This window comes from Vairimorpha ceranae (assembly GCF_000988165.1).
Source record: "Vairimorpha ceranae strain PA08 1199 chromosome Unknown NODE_11, whole genome shotgun sequence".
In the NCBI taxonomy this organism is placed as follows: Eukaryota; Fungi; Microsporidia; family Nosematidae; genus Vairimorpha; species Vairimorpha ceranae.
Window position 1 is genome coordinate 55,802 of NW_020169306.1, and position 24,154 is coordinate 79,955.

The following is a 24,154-nucleotide window of genomic DNA, read 5'->3' on the forward strand; positions in this document are numbered from 1 at the left end:
TAAATATTTATAATTCATCGTAATTAATTTTCTTTTTTTTCTTGACTTGTTTTATTCCCTTAATTTCTATAACAGGTTTTTCTTTTGGTTTATCATTAATATTTTCTAAAATAAAAAGCGTATTTTTTTCTTTCAAATCAAGATCTTGTTTATTTTCTTCTGTCAAATTTATTTTATTGTCTGTGTCATTAGATACTTCGATAGGTTTACTTAATGGACTTTCAATTACATTAGAAATTTTTTTAGTAGCAAATTCTCCTTTTGAATAGATTTTGTGTTTATTTGTATCATTAATAATCAGATTAGGATTAATACCATTTTTTATATTATAATTTCTTGCATCCTTTTTATTTTTCTTTTTATTTGGACTATCGATCTTGTTTTCTTGCTTATTTTCCAACACATTCGTTTCATTAGTTAAGCGTTCGTTTTCACCACAAAAATTTTTAGCATTCAACGGTTTAACAGTTTTTTGTGAACTTAAAATTGTAGGTCCTTCTTTCATTACAGCAACAGATTTATTTATATTTTGTATTTGATCATAATTAATCTTAGTAACCAATCCTTCTAAAAAACCCAATTTACCATCTTGTTCATTTCCTTTAATGTAACAAATATCTCCAGTATTAAAAAAGTATTTAATAGGCATATTATCCAAAATTGCAAATTTATCTGGTGTGTAAATGTATTTAATAAAATATTTTAAGCTATAATAGTGTGCAAAATATCTTTTAATGAGATCTATAAGACTGTTAATAGTACTTTCTGGGTCAGCTTTTATTATAAATCTTTTATTACTTTCAGTTATTACTTTAAGAAAAAATATTTCTGACATTAATTAAGGGTTGAAAAATAAAAGTCGTATTTTAAAATCTTTTAGAGGGATGTAAAAAAATTTTAAAAAGTTATGATTTCAATATGTTAGAAACTTTTAAAGTTTAGATTGTAATATTTTAAAATTTTGTGCTATTATGTATAGAAAAACGGCATTAAAGCGCTATCTGTAAGAAGAAAGTAAAAATATCTAAAAAATCTCTAGATAATGCAATAATCTAGTAAATTGTGTAATTTTATATATTATATTTTCATAGCAATTAGTTATTTTACTAATTTCTTTTTAATAACCAAACTTGATAAATTACAAAAAATTGTTATACTTGCTTTTTGATTAATTATGTTTTTTTGGTAATAAAAGAAATTCATGTAAAATTATGTACAATAGTTTAAAAGCAAATATTTTAAAAATTTAATAATAATAAATCTGCAAACACTCTCTTATAATATTAACATGTTTACTTTAATTTACAAAAATAATTTTACTTTGAAAACTTCAAATTTTAATATTTTTTATTAACAACAAAAAATCAAATTTTTTAATTTTTGATACTAATTTATAGTAAAGGCAATACATTTTACAACGCAATAACATTGTAAATATATTAAATAATTTTTTTTGTTTTTAATTAACATTTAATTAATTTACATATATTAACTCCTTTTAAGAATTAACCAATAAAAAACATTATTTGTTTAAAATGAATATTTAAATTCTAAAACTTTAACACCCAATGGGTCTATTAAGAAGTGGTAACATCCTTTCTTGGAACAAACTAAAAAAGACAAAAGAAATTATTAAAAACCGAGGAATAGACCAATTTTTTACGGTGTATACACGAAATAAAGACAATGTAACACCAAAAAAGGCCTTTGGTAAAGAATTAGAACTTATAACTGTTATTAAAACAGGAAATAAATACAAATTATATTGTGGAAGTGAAAAAATTATAAGTAAAGTTGAAGATAGTTCAGTGGAATATGCTAGATACATGGTAGAAATAAACAATTTAATTCCATATGACGATAAAACCATTAAATGTGTAGAAGATGGGATTATTAAAGGGATTTCAGACATAGAAAAAATAACGGAAGATAATGTTTCAATTATAATGATGCCTTGCTTCCCATGTATGAATTTTCAATATTTTTATGACTTAGTACCTCTAACCGATGATATAACCCTTTCATTAAATTTTCCTGATAATGCCATAACACAACATAAAAGATTTGAGTCGTTTACTAAAAATATTCGGAACAGGCGAGGGAAGAAACCGGAAGGATACATTGAAGTTATGGATGATATAAATACGAAATTTGATGAATATAATAAATATATACACATAGATTCAATGGGCCAAGGTATGGGTTGTTGTGGTCTGCAAGTTACGATGCAAGGTAAAACAATAGCTGAAGCTAGATATGTATACGATATGATGGGAATACTTGGACCATTATTGCTAAGATTAACTAGAGGAACGCCTTGTGCCAACGGTAAATTATTAAAAACTGAGACTAGATGGGAAATGTTAGAAATGAGTGTTGATTGTAGAAAAACGGAGGAAAGGGGAAGTGAATGCATGTATTCAAATAAATATAAAGAATATCCATATTCTAAAAAGATTCCAAAAAGCAGGTGTTCTCCATTTGATTTATTTATTTCTAATGACGCTAGAAATTTAGACAAGTACAACGATACAAATCCACCGATCCACGTGCCGATTTTTAATAAATTAATAAAGAAAGGTGTTGATGAAAAATTGTCGCGACATGTAGCATCTTTATTTATTCGCGATCCTATAGTCTCATATGACGAAACAGATGAAAGCACATTTGACGATTTTGAAAACATACAAAGTTCAAATTGGAGATCTGTAAGGTTTAAAGTACCAACAGAAAGTTCTGATAAAGATTTAAGAGGATGGAAAGTTGAAGTTCGTCCTATGGAAATGCAAGCAACTCCCTTTGAAAATGCAGCATTTATATATTTTACATATTTAACTGTACAGGCTATTCTTCAGTACAATTTAAATTTTTATATTCCTGTTTCAAAAGTAGACACAAATTTTATACGTGCGAATCATTTTATTCGGAAGGCATCCGACTATAAATTTAAATTGAGTGAAGATGAGCAGAAATTTTGGTATAGATCCAATTTTGACTCAAATGAAGAAGCGCAAATTTGTGAAGGTACAATAAAAGACATTTTTATTGGAAGTGAATCAGAAAAAGGTATTTTGTACTATATATACAAAGTTATAGATGAAAATTTTTTTGATCACAGAGATTTTTTACTAGAATACATAAAATTTATAGAAGATAAAATTAACAATAAATATCTTTCATATGGTGACTGGATTAGAAAATTTATTATTAATCACACAGACTATAAACAAGACAGTAAAATTTCAGACAAGATTTTACAAGATCTTATAGAAAGAATAATAAATATTAGAAAAGAAAACAATTTAGACTATTTAAAAAACATATAATTTTTTAATAAATTATTATTATATTTTTTAACCGTGTTTTATGTTTGATTTTTCATTGACTTTAAAATATATTAACACCTTTAAACTGGAGCATTTTAATATTACATGTAATGATTATAATTATAAGACTGGTATGTTATGCTTTGGCACGTCTGAAGGTAGTATTATTTTTTCAAACACTAATTTGTCTAGTGACCTTGGAAATTTAAAGTTTATGAATAAAAATATAACTGATGTACCGATCTATAATGTGAACTGGCTTGACGATTCAAGAATTGGCGTAACATTTTCAGATTCAATGTTTGTTATATTTGATATTTTATCCGATAAACTGTTAATATTAGAAAATAAATCTGCAGCAGTGAGGTACATAAAGAGGTATGATAATAATACATTTTATACCTGCGGAAGAGATAATTTTGCTAATGCTTGGGATTTTAGATTAATGAAAATTGTTAAGAAATTAGAACATGACAATTCAGTGACCTGTATTGAATTTAATAATAATTTTATATACACAACCTCTACACCAGGCACAATAATAAATTTTTGGGATATTAGATACACAAAAAAGGGGAAGTATTTTGCTACTAAAAATATTGTATCTCTTTCTTATTGTAGAGATTTAAAGTTTTACAAAAATAATTTATATAGTAAAAATATTATATCTCATGTACATAAAATATCGCAGACGACCTCTTTTAATCAAAAACTGGTTAATAAAAATATTGTGTCTTATTGTGGTTCACTGACTTATAACTTCTTTTATGATGTTTTATTTACTTGTGTAGATAATGAAGTTTATTGTGTCAGAGATAATATTTTTTATAAGATTAGTTCAGATTGTCCGGTTTGTGCTATAGGATGTATTGCATATAAGAATCGATACATTTTATTAAATAACGCACAAGATATTGTATTGTACAGAATAGAGCCAAGAATTGATACAAATAAACATAGTACATAATATATTGGTTATTTTTTTTTTAACTTAAAAACAAAATGTATGCAAATTTAAATGAATTTTAAATCTAGCTATAAAATTTTTTCTCTCAATAGTTTTAGATTTAATAAACATTTTAAAACTAACGTATATAGTAGTTTTATTATATAAATCAAACTGTTGATACATTATTTTAATATAAGCCACATGCTTCTTGTTTTAGAATATAAGTTTATTTTTTAGTATATTAGTTTTATTGATAAGTTAGAATGGGGTATAAAACCAGTAATTATAAACAAATTTTATATATTTTATTAAACACAAAAATAAATACTTAAAAAATATGATTTGTAAATTTAAAGCTGTTACAAATGTCTTGTTTCAGTTTAATAAAACATAAACTTTTTGTTTACTATTTTATTTACCCTTAAAATGAAAGAAAAAGATTTATCGTCTGACGCCTACCTGGATCCTAATTTTGACTATAAAAAACTGACAAAAACGGAACTGAAAAAGATTTTGTTTGAAAATAATGTCAATGTTCGATCTAATGCCCTAAAGCAAGAACTTCTAAATTATTATAAATTATATATTTACGATAAACTTGAAGATCTTAAAGAGAAAAAAATGAAGGAAATAAAAAAAATGAGTAATATTTACCAAAGTGGAAGTTCTATTGTAGATATAAATTTTAATGATCAGTCTACTACAGAAAAAGTGGTTAGAAGGAATAGTTTATCGGGTCGAAGTATTACTGGTAAAAATAGTTATATAGAGGAAAATGAACCCATTTCGTTAAATGAAAAGTTAGAACGAATAAAAAATACACCTTCTAGGAACAATTCATTTATTAATAAAGAACAAACAGAAAAAAAGGAAAATGAAGAAACTATAAGATCTGAACAACCTTTTTTTAGTAATGTGGATAAAAAATATTCACCATTAAAATCGAGTGGTGTCAAATCTGCAAAAAATGAAAAAAAATCTGATGAAATTTCTCCTGATACTAAAAAAATTGTAGAAAAATCTTCTGATACTAAAAAAATTGTAGAAAAGTCTCCTGGTACTAAAAAAATTGTAGAAGAGTCTCTTGATACAAAAAAAATTGTAGAAAAGTCTCCTGATATAAAAAAATTCGTAGAAAAGTCTCCTGATACTAAAAAAATTTTAGAAGAGTCTACTCCAAAAAATATAAATTATTCTTCCGAAAATGCATCATTTCGACAAGTAATATCATCTAGCCGTAATAATATTTCTAAAGCAGATAATATTTCTAAAATCAATTTAGAAAAGGATAAAATAAAGACCAATTTGCCTTCAAAAAGTAAAAATGAAAAAACCATTAACGACATAACAAAGAATTTATCTTTTAGCAGAGCCATAAATAAAGATACATCTTTTGTTTCAAATAAAGAACAGTTAAAAAAGCTCATTGAGGAAGATATGAAAAAACATCCAGAAAGAAAATTGTCTGATAGTAGTTCATTTGTAAACTCTTCATTTACAAATTATACAGGAACATCATTTCCCAGTGAAGTTTCACTAACAGTCCCTGATATAAAAAAGTCAAAGTACAAAAGAATCTTAATTTTTTTATGTGCCTTGATTTTGGCTTTATTTTTACTTGCAAAAAATCTTCCTTATGAAGACGGAAAATGTTTTTTTTGTGTTAGGGTTCCAGAACACGGAAATATTGTTAATAAGAAGTTGGTCTGTGATAAAGGTTATGTTGTTAAATGGTCGATTTTCGGTATTTATTGTGCAAAAGACAATTATAAAAAAAGATTATTTTTGGAAATTTTAAATTTACTAGCTTTTAGAAAAGGAGATTACATTTACGGAAGAGTTAAAAATCCTTCAATTAATATTAAAGATCTTACAGAAAATGAATCAATAATTAGAGAAATAAAAAATCACCCTTTACTGATATGTGAGGGAGACCAGGTCTCATCTAAAAATTACAAAGTCTCTGTACGAACATTCTTACATTTCTATGCTAAAAGAACTATTTCAATCTGTTTACCAATCACTTTATGTTTGTGTTTAATTAAATATCTTTTATATAAACGAAGAAAAAGACGGGAGGTAGAACTATTATCTAAGAAAGTTACAAAAGATGTTTTAAATGTACTTTTAAGGCAATTAATTATTTCAACAAGTAATACAAGATTTCCTGAATATGTTTTTATAGACCAGCTAAAGGATGTATTTGGTGAAGATTCTGCAGTTTGGCAAAATGTTATAAAAAATGTATCAAAAAATGCAAATGTATCAACATTAAAAATGAAAGATAAAGATGCATGGCAATGGATTGGTCCGATTGTAAGAAGAAAAGAAAGCATTGAAGCCATGAAATTGTAGTTAAATAAATATATTTAAAATTTTTGTATTTTTAGATATCTTTACAGATTTATTTGAATTTAATTTTATTTATGTGTAGTTTTGTATTAGATTGGACATTTTGTCACTTTACAAAAAGTGTTAAAAGAATAGTGTAACGGTTTGGATGTATTGTTATACACAAGTATAATAAATTTAAAATATTTATAAATTACAAAAAAAACTTATATTAAAAAATAAAAAAAATTTATTAATTTAAAAGTAACCAGTTAAATTAATATTTAAAGATAAATAATATTTTTTTTTTATTTTCAGTACTATGCGCAATATTAAAAATTTTAATTTAATATCATTTTATAATTTACTCATATATTCAAGTCTTTTTTAAAATTTAATAATAATTAAAATATACTTAATATTCTTTATTGTATTTTTTTCTGTAAGCCTGTGCACAAGTCTCCGGATTATCTTTTTCAGATTTCATACCATTCTTCAAGGGAGCAAATTCTTTCCACCTTGGTACACTAAATATCTTATTTTTATCGGTAAATGCAAAACAATCAAAGATAAACAATTCGCTTTTAAGACATTTAGTCTCATTTGGTCTATCTATAGCTTTTCTAATGTCATTCGGTATATTTTTGCATGCCTTATGTATGGGTAGATCTTTTAACCCCATCATTTTAACAAACTCTGTTTTAAATAAATGATTACAAATGTTCCCCTCACATGCTTCTTCTTGATCTTTGTCTATTTCAGAATATTCTTTTATTTCTAACTTACCACTATTTTTAATAAATATTCCCACATTTTCATCAGGCAATTTAGTAACGGATTTACTTAAACAATCCACCTTACTTTTTATAAAAGCCCCTACAAATTCTGGGTTTAATATTTCAGCTAGAACGTTGTCAACTGAAATGACGTTTATAGCATATAAATCACTTAAATCAAATTTACTTATTGATTTAAAAAAATCACCATTGCCATTTGGTGCTGTTAAAACCTTGTGATCTTCTATTTTAATAACACTGCCATCTTTATATGTACAGGGGAGACTATTTTGTTTAAAAAATACTACATCTAAATTAAAGTTATTATTTGATTTAAAATAAGATACAACATCTTCATCTGTATGATCAGAAGTCATTATGAACAGTCTGACGTTCTGTGAGTATTTCAATTTTTTAATTTTATCAATGTGGTGTTCAAATAGACTTTTATCACAAATTTTAAAAAGACCTTTAGGACCACTACAGCCAAGTCTTGTACCTTGTCCCCCACTAAGTATTACTACACCAAATTTATTTTGTGAAAGTGCTGTATTTCCTACTTTATAGTATTCTGTTCCTAGATCAGTTAATTTACCAGTATCATCGTATATGTTAATCAAACATGTACTGTTACTATTTATTATTGCCATCTGTAATGGGACTATATTAAATTTATAAAATGTTAAACCAATAGAATAAAAAAAGGGGAACATTAAGGGGCTAGCTAATAATCTAATTACACTTTAAAGAAGTGAATACCCCCAAAACACGTTTTTTATGATTTTTTAACTTTAATCTTCGTACACTAGAAAAAAGATTTTTTAATTTACAAGAAAAAGCTTCTTATTATTTATTAAAAAAAATTCGTAAATTTAAATATGAATCTTATAAAATTAGTCCAATTACAATCTTTTAAATTTGATTTAATTAACAGTAAAGTAAAAATTTCCAATGATTTATATAAAAAACATTTTTTAGAACATTCGTTACAGATAAAAGCATTAGTTATTAACGTTAAAGTTAATTTTTATTTTCTTTAGTTCTTATTTATTTTAAAATGATTTAAAATAAGATATATAATTTTAGTATTGAATAAATTATGCCTTACAATATGTTTCGCAAAAGGCACCTATAAATTTGTGTATAAAAAATATTGTTATTTTATATAAAAATTGTAAACACTTTTTAGTTAAGAAAAAAAGTTAATAAGTTTTTATCTTATTTTGCTTAATCGATTATTTCCATAAATTTTTAATGCACATTTTAAAACAAAAATATTTTTTACCCTCAAAATGAAAATTTCTTTAGAAACATTTAGAGAAAAAAATATTTCTGAACTTGAGGAAGAAATCATTAACTTAAAAAATGAACTTTTACAACTTAGACAGAAAAAAGTAAGTTCTACTGTAGAACCAGATGAAATTAAAATTGCGAGAAAAAATATAGCCCGTGCATTGCGCGTTCGACATGAAAAACTCTTAGAAGAAACATGTAAGAAATATGAAAATTTGCCTATGCATAAAATACCTAAAGAACTTAGACCGAAGAAAACTAGGGCTGAAAGAAGAAAGCTAACAAAAAAGCAAGCATCTAGAAAAATGCCTAAGGTATGGAAAAGGGAATTAAAAAATCCAAAAATATTTTTTGCTTATTCTGAATAAATTATTTTAAACTACTTTTTATTTACATTTTTATATTTACATTTGTAACTGAACATTATTAAAAATAAAATAAAATTTTACCCTTAAAATGCAAAATGAAATTTCTCAGTCTAATATTATAACAGGTGGGCAATCGTGGTCAGGACTTAGTGCAGTAGAAAAAAATACAAAATCTATTTTGTCAGTTTATAATTCTATAAAAAGCAGTTTTGGACCGATGGGTTTAGATAAAATGCTTGTAAATGCTGCTGGTGACGTTAATATTACCAATGATGGTGCGACAATATTACAAAATATGGTTATAGAAGATCCTGCAGCAAAAATATTGGTTGACTTGGCTAATACTCAGGATAAAGAAGTGGGGGATGGTACGACTGGTGTTGTTCTTTTGGCCTGTAGTCTGATTGAAAAGGGTTATAAAATGATTCAAAGTGGAATGCATCCTTCTGTAGTTGTTAATGGGTACAGATTAGCTTACAGAGAAGGAATACAACATGTTAAGAAATTGTTAACGAAAGACATTAAATTGGTTGATGACGATTTACTTCGTAAAATAATAACTACGACAATATCAAGTAAATTGCTTAAAGAAGAAAATGATTTATTTTGCGATATTATCATTAAAGCAATAAGATCTATATCATATACTGAGATAGGAGGTAAACATCAGTATAATATTAAAGATATTAATATTCTTAAGCATCCTGGCGGTTCTATGAAAGATAGTTTTTTTAGAGATGGATATGGTATGAATTGTTATATTGCATCACCTGATATGAAAAAGCAAATTCAAAATGTAAAAATATTGTGTCTTGACATGTCATTACAGAAATACAAATTGCCAATAACAGCATCTGTAACAGTTAACGATCCTAATGAAATGGAAACAATAAGAATGAAAGAAATTGAAATTGCTAAATCTTTAATTAAACTTATTGTTAAAACAGGTGCCACTTTAGTTTTAACAACTAAAGGAATTGATGATCTTTGCACTAAGTTACTTTCAGAAGCGGGTATTGTAGCTATTAAAAGGTGTAAAAAAGAAGATTTAGAAATTATTGCTAAATATTCTGGCACTGAACTTTACTATAATATATTTGAAAATGAATCCTATAAATTGGGACAAGGCAGATTATTTAAAATGGAGCCAATAGGAAATGATGAATGCGCTTTTATTTATGGACTTAATAAAAATTTAGGAACTATTATTTTAAGAGGTCCTAACACTCAAATACTTGAGGAAATGCATCGCTCATTAAATGATGCAATGAACATTGTTAAACGAACTTTAGAAAGTAAATGTATTGTAGCAGGAGGTGGTGCAGTAGAAATAGCCTTAAGTAACATTTTAGAAACATTTTCTATGTCTATTAATTCAAGAGAGCATATTCCTATTTTTTTTTATAGTGAGGCTATACTTTCTTTACCAAAAATATTGTGTATGAATGCAGGACTTGATTCAAATGAGTTGATATCAAAAATTATTACACTTCAAAAATCTAAATTTTCTGATTATTTTTCATATGGACTTGATGTTGTAAACAATGAAATAGGTGACAATTTTAAAAAAGGGATTGTAGAACCAATGATGAATAAATTGAAAGCGCTTAGAACTGCTACAGAGGCAGCCATTAGTATTTTAAGAATTAACGAAATAATTGAATTTCCAAATTCAAAAAAATAAAAGATTTTCGTTTAATCATTTTTGTTATTTTAATTTGGTCATTTTAATTAAACATTTTAATTTGTTCATTTTTAACTAGTATTAGTGATTTATCAAATAAAAGGAGTAAAAAGTATTTAAAAAAATTTTTGAGTATCCTACAATGAATAGTAATTCTGATATGAATAAAAAAGCAAGTCAAGAAAAAGAGAATATAAAAGAAAAAGGCCAAGAGGTTGCTGGTAAAGCACAAGAAAAAGGTCATCAGGGAATGAGTGCAGCTAAAGGTAAATCTGAAGATGTTAAAAGTGACGCTAAAGACATGTACGACAAAGCAGGCGAAAAAGCAGAAGAAGTTGGTGGGAAAATTAAACATGGAGCCCAAGAGATGGCACACAAAGTTAAAGAAAAAATTCATCAAATGACCAGTTCTCAAGATATCGGCGAAGGAATGAAGTCTACTGCAGAAAAAGGAAAAGAAAAATGCGAAGAATGTGCTAAAAACGGAAAAGATACGGCCAAAGAGGCAGGTCAGCGTTTCCAGGAAGCCGGTAAAAAATAAATTTTTTAAGTTTTCAATAACTCTTTGTGATTTGAATTTTTAATGCTTCTTTATGATTTAACTTTTAATGTTTCTTTATGATTAAACTTTTCAATATCTTTTTTATGGTTTAAGTTTTCGTTACCTCTTTATGATTTGAATTTTTAATGCTTCTTTGTGAGTTAAATTTTCGTTACTTTTTTTATGATTTAACTTTTCAATACCTCTTTATGATTTAAATTTTCAATGTCTTTTTTATGGTTTAACTTTTTGTTACCCTTTTTATGATAAATTATCTTGAAAGATCTCAAATACCTTTTTTAAATTTATTACCAAATTACATTTCCGAGTTAATATCAAGATATACATCCTATATACCAGTTAACATACAAAAGTTCCTACCAAAAGCATTCTATATTTGTAATATTCTTATAGGAAGTGTTATTCTTTACATTCCTTTTGTTTATGTATTTCAAAGAGATTACGAGCCCATACACGAAATGTATCAAAGCTACTAAAAAATAAATTTTTTTACTTCTATTTAAAGACTAAATGCGTTATTTTTTTCAACTGTTTACATCACATTTGCATGCACTTTGTACGTCTCATGTTTTAAAGGCTTTTTAATTCCTTGTAAATAAACATTTACTGGATGTGTGTTTTATGAAAAATAAAATGTCTTTTGAATAGGCTTTATTTTTACATTAAAATTTTTTAAGTGGCAGCATTTAATGCTATAGTATAAAATAATTTTTTTGTTTTAAACATTTATTAATGGAACACAGCTTAGCTTTGTTTACTGTATTATATTAATTTGGTCTTGCATTTAAAATAAGCTAAGATAAATTACAACATAAAATACTCAAGATATATTATCCTCGTTAAACATATTACAATGATAATTATAAAAATTATTTATCAAAGCTTATATAATTTCCACGCTTAATTTATCAACTTAAAATTAAAATTTGGAACGCATGTTTTTAATTCATAATTTAACGATAGCTTAAAAATTTTTAAATTTTGTGGTACATAAAGAAACAAAATGAGTAGATAACTAACTTTTAATCATCCCAGGAACTTCCAAACATATACATTTCATTGTCTGCACAAAGATCAGCATAAGCTTTAAATTCTCGGGAGCCCGGATTAAATAAGCTTAAAAGTTTACCAAATATACTTGGCTCTTCTCCTGGCCCATAAGTAACAAGAGGCCCTGCAAAAGGAGGAGGTGATGGTGTTCTTACTCTTTCCAGTTTTTTCGTATAAATTTTTTCTCTCTCGTCATCTAAATCTTTCTTTTCTTTAATCAATTCATCAGAAATTTTAACCATGCCATTTGTCTCATGTGTATCTACAAAAAATAAATGATCATCGCTAGTAACCGTGTATTCAAATGCTTCTCGCTCTCGATTGCGGCAATCACTAAACGCCAAGTTTATAAAAAATAATGTACATAGAAAATTCATACCCCCGCTTCTAAAAATATTATTTATAATTAATTCTATTAAATCATAATTTAATTAATTTTTAACGGATAAAAGTACTAAATTTAAAATTGTTTAAATGAAACTAATTGTATAAAATCATGTTTTTTGTAAAAAATAAAAATATTTGAAGTAATTTTTTATCATCAATTTAATTTTGTTTGAGATTTGACGTGTTTTCAGTGAATCATGTTATTTACACTTTTGACACTTGGGCGTGAAATATGTCTGTTACATTTAAAAGAGTAATTTAATTTTTTAGATTTTTGATCAAAGGTCAATTAATATGTCAATAAATAAGTTGTGTTTATTAAAAAGTAACATAAAATAGAAAATTTCTTAATTTTAATTATTAAATGTGTTAAAATGTATTTATAAAATTCCAATTTAACAATAACATGTTATAAATATCAAAACCCCCTTTATCTTTTATAAGTCAGAGATTAGTAATTTATAATTATTATTTACAATGTTTTATATTGATTAATGTTTATCTTTTCAATTTATTTAATAAGCGATTATTCAAACATTTTAAAATAAATAACCCCATTTTGTGTTAAATTCTAGAAACTGTATTAGACAAAGTTTAAGTTATTTAAAGTTTTATTGTTGCTTTTAAGAGATTTATTTCTATAGAAAATAATAAATTATCTTTTCTCAATAAATACATTTTGATTTGTAAAAGCACATTACTTCACAACATAGTTATATTTTTACAACAAACTTTCAATTGTTAACTTTACATCAAATGATACTGTTATAAAATATTTGTAAGTAATTTAGTTTGTAAATGTTCCTTTTATTATTTTTCTCTTGTTTTATATTTTTAAATCTATTTTATTTTTAACGAGAAACAAAAATGTTTAATTTTAAAAAGTTCGCTGATAATATTTAAAATCCTTTAATTTACAATTAATAATGATTTTGTCATGCTAATGGTAAATGATATAATATTTTTTTTTTATTGAAATCTCTTAAATTTTTTTTTAAATAATTAGTCCATTAACAACAATTTAAATGTTAGTACTTGTACAAGAAAACATATATTACTGAATAATACACTAACTAGCCTTTAACAATAAAATTTTACGCTAAGTTTCACGATCATTTTAAGCCGAAATATAAAAACAACAGAATAAAAAAATTTTACAATACAACTAATTTATTACTTATACTCAGTTTTCTGAGTCTGATAAAGCTTTTTATTCCCATCCTTATCGATCTTAAAATGCTTCTCTTCAATTGTCAACTTCATCACTTTCGTAGGCACAAAATTAATCGGTTTATCAGAAGTAAACTTATAAACATAGGGAGGACCTTCTTTAGTACTACTCTTGCTTGATGAAGAAGCACCACTCTTGCTTGACGAAGGACCATCATTCTTGTTCGAGGCAAATACGGATACACACAATAACACCAGAAGTTTAGAATTCATGGGATTAAAAGCGATTTTGTATTTATATTAATTAATTTATTCGCATAAATTAATTATTGACACGGACGAAATTAAAAACATCACAGCGAGGTTAAAAACTTAAAAAAACGTTGTTGTGTTATCTTAATTATAAATTAACTTATCAAACTGTGATAAAGTTAACTTTGGCCGATTTTTATTATAATGTTTTAAGATGTATACCTAAATGGTTAAAGTTTGTAATTTAAGTGTTAAATTAAATTTTTAAATTAATTTCGATTTAAAAGTGTCAAATCTTTAATTTTGTATAAATAGCAAATTTTACATCACCAAAATAATTTTTAATAAACATTTTAATTTTCAAAATTTAAAATACGTGGTAGTAATATAATTAAAATTAAATGATTTACGTTTAAGAAGTATTCTACTTTTATATACTAAACCACTTGTGCAAGTAGAAGTTAAGCTGATTTACCAAATTTATATTTTAAAAAATGATTAACAAATGTGATATTAATTTTAAAAATTTCTTAAATTTTCTATAACGTAAGGAAATACAAAACATTTTTTTTAAAATTTTAATCATACTGTTAAGTTATTAATTACGATAAATTTTATTAAAAATATTTTTAAAAATATCAAATTAAATGCCGTTGATCTTGAAACTTTCTTTAATATGCTATCAAGTTATTGGTAAACCTTAAATTCCTTGAATAGCCTAGAGCATTGCTAGGCCACTTTAAATTAATTATTTCATTTTTTTAATATTCTTAAAATTATTAATTTACGTGATAGTAGCTTTAAAATTTCTTGATCTTTTTTTTAATTAAAAAAATACTTTTGAACATAAGAAAATGTTTTACTAAAAATTAATAGTTAATAAGTTTTTTATTATACTTGTTGTGGTTATGACTATGACTGGTCATAAACAAATCACAGGTTTTAATATTTCATACATATTAACGTTAATAAGATTTTATAATTTCAAGCATAGCTTAAAACGTCTATTTAAGAAAATAATTGTCAATAAATAAGCATTAATCTACCAATTTGTTAGAAACTTTCTAACAATATTAATGTATTGTATTCTCATTGTCTTATAATTTTGTGTTAGAATAGTACACTTGTTTTTTTGCATTTTACAGCTATGTATGTGTCGGAAGATGACAATGATTAAAAATAAAAATATTTTTGTAAAACAAAATTTAATACTTACACTAAATGACAAAAAAAAAATAAAATTTGCTTTTTTTTTGTAGTTTTAATTATAATTTTTTGTTTTGATTATTTTTTTAATTTAATTTAAAATCTTCCCTTAATCTAAAAAATATAATGAAATGGTCAAGTATAGGATTTTGTATATTTTTAAAGATACAAATGATATCTTCAAGCTATAGCAATGAACAATCCTTAAGTACATATTTTGATTATCAAAAATTTTTGACTAGCGAATATTTACATATTAATATGCCATACTGTAAAGATTGTTTGACGAAGTATAATCGTGCGAATAAGACAGAGAGAGAGATGTTACGATGTGATTGTAAAATTCCTTATCCAGCACACAAATTTGTTTACAGTCCTGCACACCCTTCAGTTTATAAACCCATACTAAATGATGGAAACAGTCCACCTTTAAATTTGACAATTACACGTAATACAATACTCCCTATATTCATTAGTAATAAAGTTGTACTAGGAACATTGGTATACCACTTTAATATTCTCGTTACTAACACAAAGATAAAGTTTGACAATCTCAAAAGAAAATAAATAAATATTCAAAAATTACATCTTTCAAAAGAATTTAGGATTTTTGCATCGGAAAATGTGCGGTTAGAATACAGAAAAAATAAACAAAAAGTTTATAACTGGACACTATTTACGAAACGGATGTACAATCGTTCACTTCCTCAATTACTTTTTTACTTAGATATAATACCCATTCCTAAAGATATAAATGTATTATTAATAAGATCTGTAAATCTTTTAGGAGAAATCATGCGGTACTTTTACATCGTAGGAAAAGATTTTGAGCGAATAGATATTAATCCGCGAAAATGTATTTTAAAAAATAATTTTAAGATAAATACAATAAAAATATTAAACGAAGAAATTCATATTTTAGTTATTTTACAGGCAATTAAACTTATAATTACTTTCTGCTGTGATATAAATGAAAATATGAATAATCATTTTATTCGTACGCATGATAGGATTTTAAAAGATGTACAGCAGAATTTAAGAAAATCTGATAGTTATATAAAGTATTTACAGGAGAACAACAAGTTCCTAGAAAGGATAATACCACAACAAAATCGTTGTTTGATTTTAAAATACTTATATTGAATTTTGTTATATTAAAAAACATTTTTTTAATAAGTTTTGCTTTTAAATTAAACATTGTATAACTTTTGTTTTTAAAATAAACATTGTATAATTTCTGTTTTTAAATAAACATTGTATATTTTTATTTATCTCTTTAAAACTCTATCATGTTTATCTTATAAGATCAATAAAGAATAAAATCTAACGTATGTACAGTTTAGGATGCGAAAGGTGATGCTAAATAGCTTGAATTAAAAAATGAGTTACTTTTGTATAAATAACAAAGAAACGATAATTGAATTGTAGAAAGATTACAAGCTAATATTGATCACTAATAAAGGCGGACAAAATAAGGAATTATTTTTCTAAAGTTTATTTATACATTATTTTATTACAAAAAAGTAATTGTATAATTTAATAAACTATAATTAAGTGTAATAAATAAAAAAAGTCTTTAATACATTTAATACGATAAGTTTTATCTACGACATTTACAATTTAAAACATATCTGTACTAAGTTGAATGATTGATAAATGTATCTTTTAAAAAATAAAGAAATACCAAATATCAACAATAAAAACATTCTGTTTTTTTCAAATATTAACCCTTTATGGGAAACATCATTTCATACTTTTTCTATAAAAAGAGTGTAATACAATCACCATACAGTATTCTAAAAGTAACACCGTATCATTCACTTGGAGAAATAAAGTTAAGTTATCTTAATTTAATGAAAAAAAATCAGAAGCCAGAATACAACACGGCATACGCACTTATAAAGGAAAGCCCACCCCCTTTAAATCTGTATTCTAATTTATCTGACGATGTTATTGAAAAAATTAATCAGTTTGCTAAAACAGATATACCACCAATAAATAGTTCTGAGTACAAACAAGCTTATAGAATGCTCAGTAGACTAAACATATCAAACTTTAGGACTGATAATGACAGGATACACTTCTACTTCCATTTAAGTAGACTTATCAACAAGTCTAAAAAGGAAGATGAGAGACTCATATTAAAAAAACGGCATACTGCAAAAAATAAAACAGTCAGTAAAGTTTTACCAGTATATGGACCATTTCTTATATGTGAAGAATGCAACAAAAAGTTTAAGGGAATTAATACATTTAAAGATCATCTTAAAAGTAAAAAGCACAAGGAAAATACAAATTTTAAAGAAGAAATTGTTATAGAGAAGAAAAAACAACCAGTTAAGAATACTGCGAAAGATAAAGTTGTTGAAGTTGAAGAAAGTATTGTACAAAATAAAGTATCAAATCACAAATTGGATCATTTAGTTTTTAGAACATGTAGTTTTTGTAAGGAGGTTTTCGATACACGTGTATTACTACTTTATCATTTAAGAAGTAATCATAAAAAAGGATCTTCTTGACAATTAAAAGCTTAAGCATCTAATAAACATGTTATATAATTTAAACATTCTTGTAAGTTATTAAAATTTTTTAATAAAAATACAAACACGCTAAAGTTTATCTATTTAAAATTTGTAATATATAAAATCAATAGGGTTCGTTTGTTTTTTTACATTAAGTCTAAAAAGTAAGCTAAATTCATAGATTAATTAGAGCTTCTAATTCTTTAAAAATAAGAACAAAAAAATTGAAATATTTAAACTTTGTAAATACAGTACATAAAATAATATAAACTAAATTTATAAAAATGTAAATATAATATAATTTTTATAATGTTTTTTAAAAATAAACAAAGTTAATTTAATTTTTACTTTTTATTTATTTTTTTATTAATAAATTATTTTAGTTACAATTTCAGTAGTGTAAAGCCCAAAGTTATATTAATTGACGTTATCATAGCAAATGTTATAAATATTTGCTTGTAAAGTTGTCTTGTAAGTTTTATTAAAAATTTTTTAAAAGATGTAGAGAAAAGATAACATTTTTAGTTCGTCTCGAGAAGTGCAATAACTATGGAAACATTTGCAAGTCTATTCAAGACCTATAGTAAAAAATTACGCCTAAAAAACTTACTTGAAGGGGGAAACAAACCAATGAAGCCTTAGCATTTCGCGTGGAATTAAGAGTGTCAATTACAGTCATTAAATTCATATCGAACATATCGATTACAAGAACCAATGAAACCCTTGGCCTAGTAACACATTACCAGGTGTTGGCCCTGTAATACAAATAATATTAAGTAAAGAAGAGTTGCTAAGAAAAAAAAAACATGAAATATTAAAAACATTGTATAAGAATTAGGTGAAAGTTTGAAATAGTAATATAATGATGTAATATGATTTAAAAAATACCAGAATGCTACTCTAAACCCCTAAAGACCAGAATTTTAAAAAAAATTAATCAATAAACAATTAAATTATATATTATTAAATTATATTATTTCTTCAAAGTTTGTGAGTTTTATAAATAAATAATTAGTTGATTTGATTTTCCAAAAGTATGCTTTTTGCATCTTATTTAGATAAATTATTGTGACGACTTGCTACTGTATTAGGACAAGAACAATATCATACGATTCTTTTGTTTTGCCATACATTCTTTAGAACTTTTAATATCTTGTTTAATCTTAAGCCATCAATCATATTTTGTTCTAACATTTCTATTTTAACAGATAAAATGGTATGCTTAAATTCAAAAGATCTATAGACATTAATGCACTAAACTAATAACCCTAAAATGTTACAAAAATTTTTTCCCTTTAAATTTCCTTTAACTTCTTTTAATAGAATTATGGATAAATCTGAAGCGTTAAAGATATTAGATATGAGAAAAGGGGAAACTATTGATAAAAAATACAAAATTCTTATAAAAATAAATCATCCAGATAAAAAAGGCTCTTCTTATCTTACTAGTAAAATAAACGAAGCATATAAAATGTTAAAAGAGATATAATTAAAAGTATTTTCTCGTAATTTAAAATATTTTTGTTAAAAATGATATGTATAAGACGCATCTAACAAGAAAAAAGTGTTTATTCAATTTTTTTGTTTATTTAAATGTAATTTGTACTGAAAAATAAAAAATCAGTTTTTTTCTGTTCTATTACAATTTTGATAATTGTTTGTGTACTTCTAAAACATGTATATAACTATAGAATCTAAGCGTTTACAACAAATGTTTTTTAATACATCAAAAAAAAATAAATTTTCTTTAATAACAATAAAAATTATGGTTAAAATTGTAAAATATAACCATAACATATGTGTATGCACACTATATTGACTTTAAGTTTATGGATTTAAACATTAAAGCAAAAGTCTGCCACTGAGCTGGGATACTTTAAACCACCACCATTTTTGCTTTCTGTTTAAAATTTTTTAACCCCTAAAAACAAAATTTTAATAAAGGAGGAGAAATAAAATTTGAAGAAGATATGCATAATATGTGTTTATTTAACAAATTACAATGCAAAATTATTAATTATTTATAAAATTAAACTTTTTTATATTTTAAACTTATATTTAGTAATTTTTAAAAACCTCGAAATTTTTACTTCTTTTAAAGGAAGAAAAATTTAAAAAATGGCATGTATGTTTTTGTATCGATATTCTATTGGTATGTTTATATAACACCAGTCCAAGTCTCTTCTTAGTTTTAGTGTGAACATTTTAACTTTTGAGTAAAATTAATACTATGGTTCACCGTCCGGTGTAAATAGCCTTTTTTCTAAATTACACTAACCTCTCCAGCAATTTATAAATAATACTTCTTAAAATTACATATCGTTTAATTAAATCATTAAAGTGCTAGCCTTTAAATTTTTAATTAAAGTAAAACAATTCGTCTTTCCTGAGAACGCTCTGCCATGTCTAATACATAAACGCCTTCTACCTTATGACCACATTGTTTTTTGCACTTGCCAAACTTTAATTAATCTATTTCAACGATCATTCCAGGATCACATATCTTAACATTCCTTTCAAATAATTCACCAGTTTCTTTTAAAATACGTCCAATACTCTTTTTTCTTACCGTAAAAACCCAATAAGTTTACAGCTTGAATTTTTAATAAACAAAAAAATTAATTGCGCTATTTCCAACTATAGCCTCCTTGCATTGAAAAAAGATTTATTATTAACTGAGGTGAATTCTTTACAACAACCTCTTCTAGCACATCTTAACACATTGTATAAAATATCTCTTAAAGATAAATGTCTTGTTTTACAAATCAAGAATAATACGACTTAGATTTATTAAACAGCTTATTAGGTTTCATCCTTGATCCCCTTTTAGCAGCAATTCTTTTATATAGTTAATAAATGATTAAACAAACAAATGAGTAAAAAAAATGAAAGACGAAAAATACTAAAACGTATCAACAGAGAAAGGTAAAAAATTATTTAAATGGTTTGTTTGGACAAACACACTGTAATGATTAACAAACAATCTACATGATGCGGCTAGTTTATTCCAATATCCTATTTCTTATATATTTGACCTCTCTTTTTGTTGAAATTTTTTTTCTAGAAAATTCGGATCAGAACGTATAGACAATCCGGCAGGGCGTCTATACGAATTTGCAGTTTTTTATATTTTTTTCCCAATGGAAGAGCAGGATCACCTGAAAGAAATTTTTAAATGTGATTATTATGAGTTTATTTAGATAGGATATTTTACATAACTTTTAATTTTGATTGTATTCTAAATATTTTTTGGAATTAATTAAGTCTAAATTAATATGTGGACAAGTTTGAATGGCAATGTTTAAACTACAGGTGCAGAAAATATTTAGCTGTGCTTTGTATACAATATAGCACACCATTATCTACGATTAGAACGAGTCTTTAAATTATTTTACGTTTCTTCTACTATTTATCTATCAACTTGCAGAGATATAAAATAATACAGTTAACAGGCATTTCAATGACTTTTTATGAAATTTCGAAAGATTATTCATATAAATTCAAAAATTATTTTTTATTTAATCCTATTAAATTAGAAGGGCCTGATATCATAGTTTGGGTTGACAAAACTAAAACTAATTTTAAAATCAAAAATCATGGAGGTAAATCTGTTTCTCCCTGCCAGGTATTTTGCATAATTGTCACAACAACGAGACCAGCATTAGGATTTTGTTGTATTGTATAAAATCGATCTACTCCAATCTTATTAGATATAATATCTGATGTAATAGTACCTGGCAACATTATCTATTTAGATAAATGTGCAGCTTGTGCCTCATTAGGCAGTAACTCAAATTTGAAAACTTACTGTATGCCACAAGTATAATTTCATTATTCCTATGGGTAGAACACATACGTAATATGTCGAATCTTATAATAATCGATTAAGCTTAATACAAAAGGAATGAAAGACCTTATACTAGAGCAAAGAAGGGTCTTCTTTAGAAGTTTGCTTACCCAAAGTTTTTTTAATAAGAGCAAAAAAATAAACAATTTAATGATTTAGTTTAAAAAGAGCGTTAAAATTATAACATAAATAACTGCTACCCCTTCATCACTTTTTCCTAATATTTATCTACGCTTAAATGTATATTGGGTTGGCCACTCATCAATGTTGTCTCTATTAACACAATTCTCAACCCTCATCGTTACTTTCGTGAAGCCCCCAAATCATTCTATATTATTGGTATGGGTGCCATCAATAGCTCCAAACCCAACAGAATGATTAACAATATTGTGTCTTAAATTTAAATTTATTGATACAGCCAAATATGAGGGATGGCCATCAGTAAATAATACGCTATCATTTGTAAAACGAAGACAATGAATTTGTTAGTGATACATTATTCTATCTAAAACACGAATTATAAAAAAGTTGGGCTTGTTTGTCCTGTCTAGTCCTCCTACAATCCATATTGTATCTCAAGTGTCGCCAGTACTGGTAGGATTATTTATAATTTTCTCGATGAGATAGTACATCTTCATCTACCTCAACTATTATACCCGCACCATCAAACAAAACAGGATTTACTTCAAGATATTCTTTGTAACATACAAAAAGCAAAGACTTATACTTTGCAATCGTTCATCAGAGAGACAAATAAGGTCGTAATTGAAAATAATTCATGTCTAAAATTAGGCAATAAACTAAGTGTACAACTTTACATAATGGAATATTGGCCTGAAATAGCAAATGTCTTTTTGACAACCTTTTCTAGAACATCTATATGCCAAAAGGTTAGTTGTACTACTTACAGGCAGTAACTTGCACAATGCGTTGCAGTTAATACAAGCAATTTTTTGAGAAATTATGTTTCTTTAAAGAAGAAAATTTCGTAATTCAGCAATGTCTGTAAATATTTTATTGTCAATTTCTATCCTCATAAAATAGAAAAAAAACAAAATTTCTACAAACTTAATTAATCCCATATAGTTCTGCTGAAAATAAAAAACTGTCTTAGAGTTTTTATTTGAACTAATGTTTATTTGATATATAATAACTGATAGGCAGAATTTATAGGATGAAAAGTAGATTAGGTAGTTAGATTGAGAGGTAGATTTGGTAGGTAGATTATGATATATGATGATGATGATGATGCATGACGACGACAATGATATATATATGATGATGGTGATGATATTATATATATATGATATGATTGGGTTAGGTAGATTATGAAAATAAAAAAAGGTTTGCAAATTGGTTGTTTATATTCAAAATATTATGTCGATGTATATAAAAATTTGTGAGTTTGCTTGCTTACCAATCATTTAGGTTGTTATTTTTTAGTTCAAAATAATTTTTGACTCCTATTTTTTCATCAAAAAAAGGTAGGAAAACTTCTTAAAAAAAACCCGCAAATAAAATTATATATATAAGAGGTTATGTTCAGAGAGAGACCTTTACTAGATCGCTTTTACTCTTATGTTAGGTATTGTTATAAAATTTAACCCCAATTATGAAAGATTTTTACATAAGACAGAAAAATTTTAATCAATTAATACTTTATTAAATATATTAATTAAGTTTTTCACATTCATACTTTTTATCAATACCATCCATAATGTCTTTTAAAGGAGAAATTAAGTAATCAATATCTGTAGATAAATGAGTAGTTAATTTAAAAAACAATAGAAAATTACGATTTATCTTAGTTAAAAAATTCCAAGATCGTTCTATTCTTTCAATTAGCATTTTTTTTTATCACAAAAATACATTCTAGCTGTACAGTTTGTGAAATATTTGTTAATCTTTTTACAAAACTTTTACATTCATAATAAACAACGCTAATTTGTTTATCACAAGTATACTTATTGAATTTTAAAGATAAGACATAATTTATCACTTCTTTAATAAACATATTGCATTCCATTATGAATTTTATTATAGATTCATCTGAAGATTCTTTAAAAAAAGAATCTTCTTCTATATTTTTAATTTGATACTTAAAGCTATTGTTTAAATTTACTTTTTTATAATAATACGAGTTTTTAAGCTTTGATAATTTAGCTATTAATTTTTTGTCTATATTTCCATAAAAGGAACCTTTTTTTGAAATAGAAATTTTCTCATTTTTGGCTTTGTCAAATGCAGATTTATAAAAACTTAGAGCCCCTTTGCAAAAATTCATAAATAAATCTAAATTTGTCAACTGCTGGTTATTAAATTGTACTGTTTCATTCTGTAATATAGAATTCAAATTTAAGCCTTTTTTAGTAATTAGGTATTTATCAAATTCTTCAACATAAACATTATAAAGTTTGTTCAGTGAGTCTTT

The 24,154-nt window shown here is 25.2% G+C and overlaps 16 protein-coding genes across 16 annotated transcripts; 11 read left to right on the forward strand and 5 right to left on the reverse strand.

The window, feature by feature from the left end:
* Positions 1-7: 7 nt before the first annotated feature.
* On the reverse strand, positions 8-835 carry AAJ76_1100056636 (hypothetical protein; the record flags this gene model as incomplete). Its single annotated transcript, XM_024473764.1, has 1 exon — positions 8-835. One exon carries the CDS (start codon positions 833-835, stop codon positions 8-10), a length of 828 nt encoding a protein of 275 aa, XP_024331574.1.
* A 733-nt stretch (positions 836-1,568) lies between these two features.
* On the forward strand, positions 1,569-3,326 carry AAJ76_1100057370 (glutamate--cysteine ligase catalytic subunit; the record flags this gene model as incomplete). Its single annotated transcript, XM_024473765.1, has 1 exon — positions 1,569-3,326. One exon carries the CDS (start codon positions 1,569-1,571, stop codon positions 3,324-3,326), a length of 1,758 nt encoding a protein of 585 aa, XP_024331575.1.
* A 40-nt stretch (positions 3,327-3,366) lies between these two features.
* AAJ76_1100059168 (wd40 yvtn repeat-like-containing wd40 repeat protein) lies at positions 3,367-4,293 on the forward strand (the record flags this gene model as incomplete). Its single annotated transcript, XM_024473766.1, has 1 exon — positions 3,367-4,293. The coding sequence occupies one exon, from the start codon at positions 3,367-3,369 to the stop codon at positions 4,291-4,293; it is 927 nt and encodes a 308-aa protein (XP_024331576.1).
* Positions 4,294-4,701: 408 nt separating this feature from the next.
* On the forward strand, positions 4,702-6,630 carry AAJ76_1100060503 (man1-src1p-c-terminal domain-containing protein; the record flags this gene model as incomplete). Its single annotated transcript, XM_024473767.1, has 1 exon — positions 4,702-6,630. The coding sequence occupies one exon, from the start codon at positions 4,702-4,704 to the stop codon at positions 6,628-6,630; it is 1,929 nt and encodes a 642-aa protein (XP_024331577.1).
* Positions 6,631-7,021: 391 nt separating this feature from the next.
* On the reverse strand, positions 7,022-8,032 carry AAJ76_1100063833 (udp-n-acetylglucosamine pyrophosphorylase; the record flags this gene model as incomplete). The annotated part of the gene is made up of 1 exon (XM_024473769.1): positions 7,022-8,032. One exon carries the CDS (start codon positions 8,030-8,032, stop codon positions 7,022-7,024), a length of 1,011 nt encoding a protein of 336 aa, XP_024331578.1.
* A 228-nt stretch (positions 8,033-8,260) lies between these two features.
* AAJ76_1100064062 (hypothetical protein) lies at positions 8,261-8,422 on the forward strand (the record flags this gene model as incomplete). Its single annotated transcript, XM_024473770.1, has 1 exon — positions 8,261-8,422. One exon carries the CDS (start codon positions 8,261-8,263, stop codon positions 8,420-8,422), a length of 162 nt encoding a protein of 53 aa, XP_024331579.1.
* Positions 8,423-8,674: 252 nt separating this feature from the next.
* AAJ76_1100064476 (60s ribosomal protein l35) lies at positions 8,675-9,043 on the forward strand (the record flags this gene model as incomplete). Its single annotated transcript, XM_024473771.1, has 1 exon — positions 8,675-9,043. The coding sequence occupies one exon, from the start codon at positions 8,675-8,677 to the stop codon at positions 9,041-9,043; it is 369 nt and encodes a 122-aa protein (XP_024331580.1).
* An 88-nt stretch (positions 9,044-9,131) lies between these two features.
* AAJ76_1100064933 (t-complex protein 1 subunit alpha) lies at positions 9,132-10,727 on the forward strand (the record flags this gene model as incomplete). The annotated part of the gene is made up of 1 exon (XM_024473772.1): positions 9,132-10,727. One exon carries the CDS (start codon positions 9,132-9,134, stop codon positions 10,725-10,727), a length of 1,596 nt encoding a protein of 531 aa, XP_024331581.1.
* Positions 10,728-10,869: 142 nt separating this feature from the next.
* On the forward strand, positions 10,870-11,268 carry AAJ76_1100066671 (hypothetical protein; the record flags this gene model as incomplete). The annotated part of the gene is made up of 1 exon (XM_024473773.1): positions 10,870-11,268. One exon carries the CDS (start codon positions 10,870-10,872, stop codon positions 11,266-11,268), a length of 399 nt encoding a protein of 132 aa, XP_024331582.1.
* Positions 11,269-12,311: 1,043 nt separating this feature from the next.
* AAJ76_1100068517 (hypothetical protein) lies at positions 12,312-12,716 on the reverse strand (the record flags this gene model as incomplete). The annotated part of the gene is made up of 1 exon (XM_024473774.1): positions 12,312-12,716. One exon carries the CDS (start codon positions 12,714-12,716, stop codon positions 12,312-12,314), a length of 405 nt encoding a protein of 134 aa, XP_024331583.1.
* Positions 12,717-13,899: 1,183 nt separating this feature from the next.
* Positions 13,900-14,169, reverse strand: AAJ76_1100069970 (hypothetical protein; the record flags this gene model as incomplete). The annotated part of the gene is made up of 1 exon (XM_024473775.1): positions 13,900-14,169. The coding sequence occupies one exon, from the start codon at positions 14,167-14,169 to the stop codon at positions 13,900-13,902; it is 270 nt and encodes an 89-aa protein (XP_024331584.1).
* Positions 14,170-15,480: 1,311 nt separating this feature from the next.
* AAJ76_1100071282 (hypothetical protein) lies at positions 15,481-15,921 on the forward strand (the record flags this gene model as incomplete). The annotated part of the gene is made up of 1 exon (XM_024473776.1): positions 15,481-15,921. One exon carries the CDS (start codon positions 15,481-15,483, stop codon positions 15,919-15,921), a length of 441 nt encoding a protein of 146 aa, XP_024331585.1.
* A 120-nt stretch (positions 15,922-16,041) lies between these two features.
* Positions 16,042-16,497, forward strand: AAJ76_1100071843 (hypothetical protein; the record flags this gene model as incomplete). The annotated part of the gene is made up of 1 exon (XM_024473777.1): positions 16,042-16,497. One exon carries the CDS (start codon positions 16,042-16,044, stop codon positions 16,495-16,497), a length of 456 nt encoding a protein of 151 aa, XP_024331586.1.
* A 590-nt stretch (positions 16,498-17,087) lies between these two features.
* AAJ76_1100072889 (hypothetical protein) lies at positions 17,088-17,873 on the forward strand (the record flags this gene model as incomplete). The annotated part of the gene is made up of 1 exon (XM_024473778.1): positions 17,088-17,873. One exon carries the CDS (start codon positions 17,088-17,090, stop codon positions 17,871-17,873), a length of 786 nt encoding a protein of 261 aa, XP_024331587.1.
* A 1,276-nt stretch (positions 17,874-19,149) lies between these two features.
* On the forward strand, positions 19,150-19,365 carry AAJ76_1100074951 (hypothetical protein; the record flags this gene model as incomplete). Its single annotated transcript, XM_024473779.1, has 1 exon — positions 19,150-19,365. One exon carries the CDS (start codon positions 19,150-19,152, stop codon positions 19,363-19,365), a length of 216 nt encoding a protein of 71 aa, XP_024331588.1.
* Positions 19,366-23,560: 4,195 nt separating this feature from the next.
* On the reverse strand, positions 23,561-24,007 carry AAJ76_1100079808 (hypothetical protein; the record flags this gene model as incomplete). The annotated part of the gene is made up of 1 exon (XM_024473780.1): positions 23,561-24,007. One exon carries the CDS (start codon positions 24,005-24,007, stop codon positions 23,561-23,563), a length of 447 nt encoding a protein of 148 aa, XP_024331589.1.
* Between the last annotated feature and the right edge of the window lie 147 nt (positions 24,008-24,154).